The following is an 11,445-nucleotide window of genomic DNA, read 5'->3' as shown; positions in this document are numbered from 1 at the left end:
TGTATGTATATATATATATGTATGTATGTATGTATGTATGTATGTATGTTCGTTCATACATACGTATGTATGTATTATGTACTTTACCTTAAGTTACAGTTCTAGCCTTTTAAATAGAATCTACTTAAATAACTACTCCAATCAGTTGAGCACCATAACCACCATGGAAACATGGTGACCATAGAAAAATTGATATCTCCATGAAAACTATACTTGGCCCTCCAAGACTACAATCATAAATATCTGATTCAAAAGACAAGCGTTTTTATCAGAAATATTTTATGGGGGGCTTACTTCTTCAACAACCCATATAAATCTACTAAAAATTTCCCGTTTGGGGAAACAGACTTCTAATATCCTTTAAAGAAAAACTCCATCAAATAATAAAAAGAAAATTCTGTAGTATTAACTACAAATTCCAATCTACATGGGGCACAAATTCAAAAGGAAATTTGGAAGTTTATTCATACAATCAAACAAAACAAAATCCTTTACTGAACTGACCAAACTATATACTTCCATCTTGCCTTTAATGCAATTAGCAGCAAGTATGAAGAAAAGAAAATGGGAAACACTGAATGATAAAGGAGAAAAAAATTCTATTGCAAAAACATATTAGTGATACGATATCGACATTATTTCTTATGTAAATAAGAGCCCAGTTTATTATGACAACTCTGTCTAGATTAACAAAATCCCCAACACCCTCCTTAGATGTCTGCATGGAAAGAAAATGAGTTGGTGAAGGTTAGTGACCTCATTTGTTTTTACCTACTATAGCACATCAAAATTTGCTTCACAAGAATTGGAGAGGGATTTTTCTGAGATGATGGTCTTCTGACACTACATGGTTGTAGTTCACAAACTGTTCGTAGATTTGTAAAAAACTTGTACTTCATTTAAAAGAGCCAAGTATCTCACTTTATTGTAGATATTGACTTTGCTTTTACAAACAATTTGTGTATTTATTTTAGATGTGAATACTTCCTTATATTATCATTAATCAAACAAGTTCCTACTCTACATTCATTTACAATCAAACAACCCTAAAAACGCAGCTAAAATCTTTATATAAAATATTTCCCTCAGATTCTCACACCTGTCAGCTAACAAACAAATCTTCAAAGGCTCTATCTGCTTCTACACTGATATCTTAGCTAGAAGTGGATTTAAGGACAAGTGAATATGTACCTAAAACACCTGAACATAACAAACATAGAAACATTAGTTCATATAATCCACTGAGTTGGCGACGAGTTGGCAGAAACGTTAGCACGCCGTGCGAAAAGCTTAGCTGTATTTTGTCTGCCGCTACGTTCTGAGTTCAAATTCCGCCGAGGTCGACTTTGCCTTTCATCCTTTCGGGGTCGATAATTTAAGTACCAATTATGCACTGGGGTCGATATAATCGACTTAATCCGTTTGTTTGTCCTGTTTGTCCCCTCTGTGTATAGCCCCTTGTGGGCAGTAAAGAAATAAGAAACATTAGTTCGTATAATCCACCCTACAAATTAACTATTGCAACCTCAATAGCAAGAAAATGTTTCACACATTTTAAAAGACCCACAATACAGATACTAAGAAATTTCATTAAAAATACTATAATAATGTTAAATAAAATACTTTGCTCGATCTAAGCTACATTTCATTATATGTTTTCAAACCTATGACACTCTTGTTTTATATTTCTTCCTTATTACAGGCCCATGTGCAGCCGGTGTGGTAGGGTTAAGAATGCCAAGGTACTGTTTATTTGGTGACACTGTTAATACAGCTTCACGCATGGAATCCACAGGACTACGTACGTTTGTATAATCTTTCACTTTTAGCTATAACTATCTTTTTATGTGCTTCTGAATTAAAATTCTACAAACACTATAATCTGAGACTATAGATGTTAGAATGTTGGTTAGCACTCCAGGTTACCCCCAATAAAGCAGATATGTGGTCAAAGGAATTCCAACCAGTTTCTTTTCTTTCCTTTGCTCTTGTATACCTTGAAATTATTTGAAGAAATTTTTTAGTTAAATTGGCTACGTGTGATTGGCAAGAGAGTTGGCCGCTGTTGCTAGCAGTTTCAGTGACCACATAAATGGACCTTTGTTGCTTCAGATACACGCACATACAATCACACACACACACACACACACACACACACACATGCCTTCACTCTCACAGACCCTCAAACGTTTAGACTGATTGATCAATCAATCAATAGATAGATAGATAGATAGATAGATAGATAGATAGATAGATGGATGGATGTACAGATGGATTTCTTAACTTTTACAAGGGCAAGTTTGACAGTAACTTTTAAATTTTGGCTTGCTTGACTTCATGAAATTGTACTATACTTGGATTTTTATTGGCTTTATATAGTCGTTTTTGGCAAATGTATGTATGTGTGTATATATGTATATATATACATGAGTGTGTGTATATGTGTATGTGCATGTGTGTGAGCATGTGTGCTCAAGAGAGAGTGTGTGTGTTTAAATTAATGTTTATTATTATGTCTATATATGTCAAAATCATCATCATTATCGTTTAACGTCCATTTTCCATGCTGGCATGTGTTGGACGGTTCAACTGGGGTCTGGGAAGCCAGGAGGCTGCAGCAGGCCCCAATCTGATCTGGAAGTGTTTCTATAGCTGGATGCCTTTCCTAATGCCAACCAATCTGAGAGTGTAGTGAGTGCTTTCTACATGCCACTGGCACAGGGGTCAGAGGAGCTGGCATTCACCACGATCAGATGGCGCTTTTTACATGCCACCAGCACGAAAGCCAGTCAAGGCGGTACTGGCATCAGCCACATTTGGACGGTGCTTTTTATGTGTCACCAACATGGGTGTCACAACTACAATCTCCATTTGATTTTAGTTTGATTCAATTTTGATATTGATCTTGATCTTGATGAAACTTGACTCAATAGGTTTCTTCATGCATGGCATGTCACCCTATGATCCAAGGTACTTTTGAGTGGGCTGGTAATGCGACACTGGTGTAGGTTACAGCTGTGAACTCACTTTATTTGTCGGGTCTTCTCAGTCACAGCATAGCTCCAGAGGTCTCAGTCTTTTGTCATTGCTTCTGTGAGACCCAATGTTTGAAGGTCATGCTTCACCACCTCATCCCATGTCTTCCTGGGTCTCCTCTACCCTGGATTCCTTCCACTGTTTGGGAGTGGCACTTCTTCACACAGCTCTCCACGTCCATTCACAGTACATGACCTTACCAATGCAAACGTCTCTCTTGCATGCTACATCCAATACTTCTCATGTCTAAACATTTCTCTCAGGGTGCTTACACTCTCTTGTGTGTGCACACTGACATTGTACATCCAGCAGATCATGCTAGCTTCATTTCTTTCAAGCCTACACATGTCTTCAGTAGTCATGGCCCATGTTTCATTGCCATGAAGCAGTTCGCACACATACATCATACAATCTACCTTTCACTCTGAGCAAGAGACCCTTTGTCACCAATAGGGGTGAACTTTCCGAACTTTTCCCAGGCTGTTCTTATTCTAGTGGTAATACTCTCTGAGCATCCACCCCACTACAGACTTGGTCACCAAGGTAGTGGAAGCTATCAACTACTTCTAGTTTCTCCCCCTGGCATGTGATGGAATCTTTTTTCTGAGTAACTGTGGTGTTTATTGCCCCTGTGCATCTGCTGCACACAAAAGCTATCTTCCCAGTTAATCTTCCTTTGATGTTTCTGCACCTCTTATGTGTCCATAGCTTACACTGGGTACATCTTATGGAGTTTCTACCTACACCTTTTCTACAGATCGAGCAGGGCCACCTACCTGAAGGGGTGTGTGATGTGTTTGCCTTCCTACTTAGTTGAACTTTGGTCTTTGCAACATTAACTCTAAGGCCCTTCGATTTTAAACCTTGCTTCCACATTTGAAATTTCTTCTCTAGTTCTGGTAGTGATTCTGCTATGAGGGCCAGATCATCAGCATAGAGGAGCTGATAGGGACAACTTGTCTTGAATTCCTCTGTTATTGCCTGGAGGACTATGATGAATAAGAGGAGGCTGAGGGCTAATCCTTGGTGGACCCCTACTTCTACCCAGAATGCTTCCCTATATTCATTGCCTATCCTAACCCTACTAACGGCATCTCTACAATTGGTGGAACATTAAATGAGCAAAGAAAAGTGGACATTAGAAAGATTATGCTGAACAAAAAAAAAACTTTACTTACTCCTAAAATTTGTGACCTTACATCAATCTTGGAAACCCTCGTTGTTATTATGTTAATTATAATGTTAATTACTGTGATGTTAATTATAATGATGAAAATAATTTCTTAAACACCAGGACAACTATAATAGAAGAAGCATGTTCATTGCAGTGATCCTGGTATAAAGGCTTGGAATTTTTTATCAATCTCATTTTATGAAAAAGAAACTGATTTCTGTCTCTGTTGGTAACATGTGTACAGAGAGGAGAGTAGGGAAAGAGGAAAGTTGTTGAGAGAGAAATACAGAGAGAGAGTTTGTGTGTGTGTGTGTGTGTGTGAAAGATAGATAAATAGGTAGTGTTGTCACCTTAGTAACTAACAAGTTTTGATTAAAAACATGGGAATTTTAGGTGCTATTCTCTCAACACAATGCAGCACAGCACAAATTTCAAAGAAAGACTATATCTATCAATCTATATATATCTATATATATCTAACAGATATAGTTAATTTTATTTGCTTGATTGTTTGTGAGTGTGAGTGTTTCGGTATGTCTTTCAACATATAGATAATGCAACACCGACTTTAAAAAGAGACTTTCAATTTGAGCAATCAATGAAGGTACGTGTATGATTAATGACCTACTCTGGGATGAAAACAAAGTCAGCTTCTGCTTGATTTAAGGGAATATTGTTTAGAAATTTTTGTGTGAAAGAGCTGTACTCTTCCAGATATGGGGTTGAACTTCATAGGATTTATTTAAATCTGATTAGAGAGTGAAAGTATTTCCTAGTCATGAAGATAAAGTCTAGTTTTTGGAATGTAATGCTGTTAATATTATAAATGTGAGGGTCCCATATATGTGTGTGGTTCATGAGTAACGGAGTGCAGTGTAAGAAAAGAAGATTGTAGTGGGAGAAGAGTGTAGTATAAGGAGACTGCAATATTGCAAAATTGTTTCCTTTAGATTAGTAACAACTTTGACTTGGTACTGTTGAAAAGGTCTACATCTTATAAATGTATTGAATATTTTTTGTGGTCTTCATTCAGGAAAGGAGAGTAATTCTGATTAGAGATGCTTGAGTTGTTTGTAGGCTGTCAAGAAGGATTAAAGGGTAGTGACATAAATGTATCAACGGAAGGGAGTAAGGAAAATAATTGAATATTGTAATGCATCAATATTTGTCTCTTCTTATCAAACAAAGCCTGAAATATTTTTGAGGTGTGTAGGAACTAGTCGATTACATTGAGCCCAGTGCAAAACTAATGCTTATTTTATTGACCATGAAAGGATGAAAGGCAAAATTGACTGTGGAGGAATTTGAATTCATAACATACTAAATGCTGCTAAGCATTTTGTCCAGCACGCTAATATTTCTGCCAGCTTGCTACCCTGTAGTAGTACACCAATATTGATAGTGTGTGAAGTAAGACACAGAGCTTTGTTGCCATAGATAAAAAAGAGTGATATGTTACAAAAAATTAAAATCTATTTTATAAGAAATAGGGAAAGCATCTCACACCAAATATAGTCAAACTTTCTGCTGATATCAAGAGCAAGAGCATTGATTTTTTTTTTTAAATCTCAGGAGAGTACTGTTGTGTAGAATAAGAGAGAATGCTTTGAGTTCATCTGGCTTTACATAAACCAACTAGCAATTGCAGAGAAGAAAATGAGGCCCTAGGGGATAAAGGAGACTGTTTGTTTATAATTGGTTTTAATCACCTTTAAGATGTTTTATATGAAGGTATCAGTGTGGTAATTGTAAAGGTCAGAGAGGTTGTGCTTTTGTTGAAACGCCACAATTCTATACTAATCAATGGTTTGAAGTAACTCAATATAGATTGAAAATTCTGCTATAAGTTCACTTAGAAGTATATTATATGAGAATAATGGAAAGACTTCTATCAAGATTTCTTATTTGTGGTAGTGTAGTAACTTGACAAGTTTCCAAACTTCATCTCTCTTCATGGAAGTGAGGCAAGTAAGATGAAGAACTAGTGGCTTTCATAGTGTGTGAAACAAAACAGATGGCTGATATGGTGAACGAAGATACTAGATTAAATTTGGCTTTAATTCACTGGTAAAAAATAAGACCAAGCAACCTCCTTTCAAAGTGAAAAATAAAACAAATATCTGCATACTTGTAAAAATATTCTTTAAATTTGAATACTTGAGGTTTTAAATATACAAAAACTGGAATATTTTTTTCAGAGGTTCACTAATCTCTTTTATAGCCATGTGTGTGTGTGTTTACATATATTCACATGTACACATTAACACACACACACACACACACACACACACACACACACACACACACACACACACACACACACACACATTCTGTGGAGTGCAAATATTATTTATCTTGTTTTCTAAAGCAAGATAAAGAAATACTTACATTAATGTAAAATATCTCTACTAAATCAACTTACTTTTTGAAGGATGAATAAGGATTTAGAAGCATTAACCAGCTAAACCATACAAACACATACATGTACACATATTCCAGCAAGAAAAAAAATGTTGTTTACTGCACCTTGTTGCAAAGAAAATAAATATTTTTTTATTAGAAATATTTCTAGTTGTATGCTTCACAAGTTATTTTTCCATTTGTATAGATTTATTTCTTTTACAGCTTTCCGGATACACTTGAGTGGTTGTACAAAAGCCAAGCTTGATGAACTTGGGGGCTATAAATTTAAATATAGAGGAGAAGTCGAACTGAAGGTATGAATTTCATATATGTTACACCTATATTTCTGCATATTACTGAAAGCTAAGTAATGGTATCAACAAAAGCTTATTAAAATCAAAATCAAAATAAATCTTATACATTTATAAATGCACATATATATATGTGTATATGCATCTCTGTGTGTGTATGCCCACTTCTTTTTGGTACTTCTAAGGTTATTTACCTGATCTTCTAATTTATTCTGTGCTTGAGATTTACTTTATTTTCTATTTTCTGTAATATACACATGTGCGTGTACAGACACACACACACACACATATATATATATCCATATATACATATGTGCAGCAATACATACTCACATCCTGCGTTCATGCACACACGTATATGCATGTGTGTGTGCATGTGTCTTCCTTCACCTCTTCCATGCAATATAACTTCCATTTCCTTCTCTAATAGATCTGCCTCTCTCTCTATCTCTCCCTCTCACTCTTTTTCTAATAAATCATAATTTGCATGTTATAGAAACATAACTTATTGTCGGGCAGTTTGCATATATTGAAAAAAGTGTTTACCTTTATGATTTGTATGTTGTTTTCGCTTTTTCTTTTCTGGACTTATCTATCATTAAATTTATTTCTAAAAGAGTTTTAGATCTTTTCATTTCTCTAGATTTCACTGTAATAACATTTTCACAATTCCAAGTACACAATATATGGAACATAACAACATTTTATTAGTTTTGAATGGATCTTTTCATCAGAAAAGGAATGAGTAGTATTTTGGATAGTTATATTTATCACCATCTAACTGACTTCTCATTGGTTGGATATTTCTCAGTTAATTTCCTCTCTGTCAAAGAGTCTTGACTGAAAATATCAATATTCACCACACCTCTAAAAACGTTTTGTGAACTGTATTAAGGGATTTTTGATGACACAGACTTTTGCTGGTTTTCTTCATTGATGTTAATATAGTTAAGTTCATATGAATTTAGTTTGAATTTTAGCAGATGTAGTCTTGAAAGAAAAATATGTGGATACATAAAGGAAGCTATACAATGATTTAGTTTTCAGGGGGAAGAATACATACTAAGTGTTTAAAACTGCTTTTCTGTGTCTTCCATCATATCACCATTTACTTGATGATTTAAATTCATGCAATTGGTCTACTTCAGTTATTTCCCTTAGCTAACATTTTTCCTAACAGTGTATAACGTGTGTTGTGGAGGTGCAATGGCCCAGTGGTTAGGGCAGCGGACTCGCGGTCATAGGATCGTGGTTTCGATTCCCAGACCGGGTGTTGTGAGTGTTTATTGAGCGAAAACACCTAAAGCTCCACGAGGCTCCGGCAGGGGATGGTGGTGAACCCAGCTGTACTCTTTCACCATAACCTTCTCTCACTCTTACTTCCTGTTTCTGTTGTGCCTGTAATTCAAAGGGTCAACCTTGTCACACTGTGTCACGCTGAATATCCCTGAGAACTATGTTAAGGGTACACGTGTCTGTGGAGTGCTCAGCCACTTGCTCGTTAATTTCATGAGCAGACTGTTCTGTTGATCGGATCAACTGGAACCCTTGACATCGTAAGCGATGGAGTGCCAACAACAAAATAACATGTGTTATTTGTGTCATGCACAGAATCAGCAGTTAGTTTCTGCTTCTGAGAATACAGTAGAAGATTGCAAGCAACAACATAAGAGCTTTGACAAACAAAAACAACACAAATGACCTATTGCTTAATCAAATTAAGCAAACAATCAATTAGTTAGTTGAGTATTTAACCAATTGACTAATAATAAAAGTGTGGAATTGGACCAGTTAAGGTTATTGGCATAATGACTCTCCATAGACACAACAATCTAGAGAAGTTTGTCACTTTAGTGTTTAAACTAACCATATCAGGTGCAAATATTGTAAAGTTTTATGTTCAAACTGACCAGATCTGGTCTCTCATACCTACCCTACAATATCTTTCTGAAAATTTACAATCATTGACATCTTAAAGCTAAAAGATAATGTATGATTAATTCAAAACAATGTAAATGAAAAGCATTACATTTGACAGAATAATTTGAATGCTAAAAGGCAAAGTGAAAGTGCATTCATTCAGTTTAGTGGGATGTGTACAGAGCTTGAATATTGTCTTTAATCTTTTACTTGTTTCAGTCAGCAGACTGCAGACATACTGAGGCACTGCTAAGTAACAAGATCACAAACACACCAACACCAGTTGCCAAGTGGTGGTGGTGGTGTGACAAACTCACACACACACACAAACTCACACACACACACACACACACACACACACACACACACACACACACACACACACACACACACACACACACACACACACACACACACACACACACACACACACACACACACACATGGGAAATGTTTTGAATATGCAAATAAAGCACCTATTCTATTATGGTGACCCCACTATTTCCAGTGATAGGGAAAAAAAGCACCCAGTATATGCTGCAAAATGATTGGCATGAGGAAGGGCATCCAGTCATAGGAACTATGCCAGAGCAGACACTGGAGCATGATGCAGCCCTCGGGCCCACCAGATTTTGTCAAACTATTCAACCCATGCCAGCATGGTAAATGGATGCTAAATGATGATGATGACGATGATGATGATGAATTTACATAAATGGAATTGTCTTTTCTTCACACTGCTTAAACTGAATAAGAAATGTAGTTGCCAAAAAATGTACATAAATATATTTCATAATTAAAATTTAAGAACATCTTTCCTGTTATATTTATAAAGTTAAACAATGTTGATATTGATTTCACATGGTGTTTCAATTATTCTTTAATTAAATAATGAACTAAAATTCTAATTAGCTATGATCTAGTTGGTGGTGTAAGAAGTTAATTATACTTTCATTAAGAAACGTGTGCCTAGCAGCTTGTAAATTGAATTATTTATCTATTCATTGTCCACAGAAGTGTGAGAAATTAGACCAGCTAAGTGGATAAAAGTTGTTGCTTGTCAATAGGAAATTCATGCATTCATAACATGATTATATCATTACTTTTCAGATTTGAACTGACTGAGGAAGAGAGGCTGCGTTCTTATTCTTTGTAGGCTTTTTCAGATGTTGGAGCTGATGCAGTCTATGTCCAAGTTGAACTTCTGTATTCTGTTGTCTATGCCCTTACTACTTCTAGTAGTGAATTGTATTCTTGCATGTGTTTTATGACGACATTGATGAATAGGTGATAAAGAGTGATTGCTTTGCACACAATGATGTAATATAAATCATTTTATTTTTTTTATGATGTTGACCATCATCTTATCCCTTTAGTTATAGGAGGCTCTCATATCTAATAAGAATGCAGGTGAGAGAAAAAAAAAAAAGAAACAAGATTAGGCGAAGTTTTGAATTACCTGAATCTGTCAACTGGTTTGGTGATTTTTCAGAAATGAGATTAAATCTTATCACATAAGAAGGATGTCTACAGAATTAATTTTGCTTAGAGTCCTGAGGAAAAATGATATGATTCTTGAATCAGTAACCAGCATTGCATCATGTCTCAACATAAGAGATATTCTATTCATCTTAGTGAATCTAACTGAAAATAAAAAGTAAATGGTTTAATAGATAGTCGATCCTACGGTAAAATATTTTATCAAATATATTAGGAAACTTTTAAACATTTTTATGATCTAAAGTTCTATATAGCATATATCCTTTATTTTTATGTTCTTTACCTTGTTATTTGATTCAGTCATTAGACTGTGGTCATGCTGGGGCATCACCTTGAAGGTTTTAGTTGAACGAATTGAATCCCCAGTACATTTTTTTTCCTCTTTTAATGTCTGGTGGTCTCTTTTTACCAAATTGCTAAGTTGTAGGTTTGTAGGTACACCAATAGTAGCTGTCAAGCAGGGTTGGGGACAAATGTAAACATAAAGACACATACATACATGCATACAGGCATGCATAAATACACACACACACACACACACACACACACACATACACACACACACACACACATACACACAATAATAATAATAATAGAAAATTTAGACATACATATAATTATACTAGTGTGTTTAATTTTTCAGTAGAGCACTGGCACAGTTTAGGCTACCTGATGTCATCTGTAGTTGTGGTACACTTCTGTTGGATTTGCTTCAGGAACTTCGCAGTGGCAGTTAGGGTAATAGTATTAATTAATAGTAGGAGATGGATTTCATATTAGACTTTTATTAGGTACAACATATGTTTCAACCCATCAGTCTATGTCTCTCCAGATACATTGATAAAGAAGGTCTCACTTTAGATGTTTTGTGTCAGCTGGCTTGTTGTTATATGCCCATCCAGTTTGAACTGGATATAACAACAAACCAGCATATAACAACAAGCTAGCCGACACAAAAAGAATTTCTAGCAAGACTTCTTTGTCAATGTACCTGAAAAGACCCTGACTGATAGGTCAAAACATATGTTGTATCTGATAAAAGTCTAATATGAAATCTATCTTCTATTATATATATATATATATATATATATATATATATAT

The 11,445-nt window shown here is 35.4% G+C and overlaps 1 protein-coding gene across 2 annotated transcripts in view; it reads left to right on the top strand.

The window, feature by feature from the left end:
• LOC106868455 (retinal guanylyl cyclase 2) overlaps nt 1-11,445 on the top strand; it is a 363,114-nt gene that overhangs the window by 334,753 nt on the left and 16,916 nt on the right. For both annotated transcript variants that reach the window (XM_052966448.1, XM_052966449.1), the window contains 2 exons: nt 1,703-1,801; nt 6,836-6,927. In XM_052966448.1, coding sequence (XP_052822408.1) covers nt 1,703-1,801; nt 6,836-6,927 — 191 coding nt within the window. The remainder of the gene's footprint in view (nt 1-1,702; nt 1,802-6,835; nt 6,928-11,445) is intronic.

Source organism: Octopus bimaculoides, chromosome 3, assembly GCF_001194135.2.
Source record: "Octopus bimaculoides isolate UCB-OBI-ISO-001 chromosome 3, ASM119413v2, whole genome shotgun sequence".
Classification (NCBI taxonomy): domain Eukaryota; kingdom Metazoa; phylum Mollusca; class Cephalopoda; order Octopoda; family Octopodidae; genus Octopus; species Octopus bimaculoides.
Note: the sequence above shows the minus strand (reverse complement) of the source record. Positions and strands in the feature narration are given on the sequence as shown.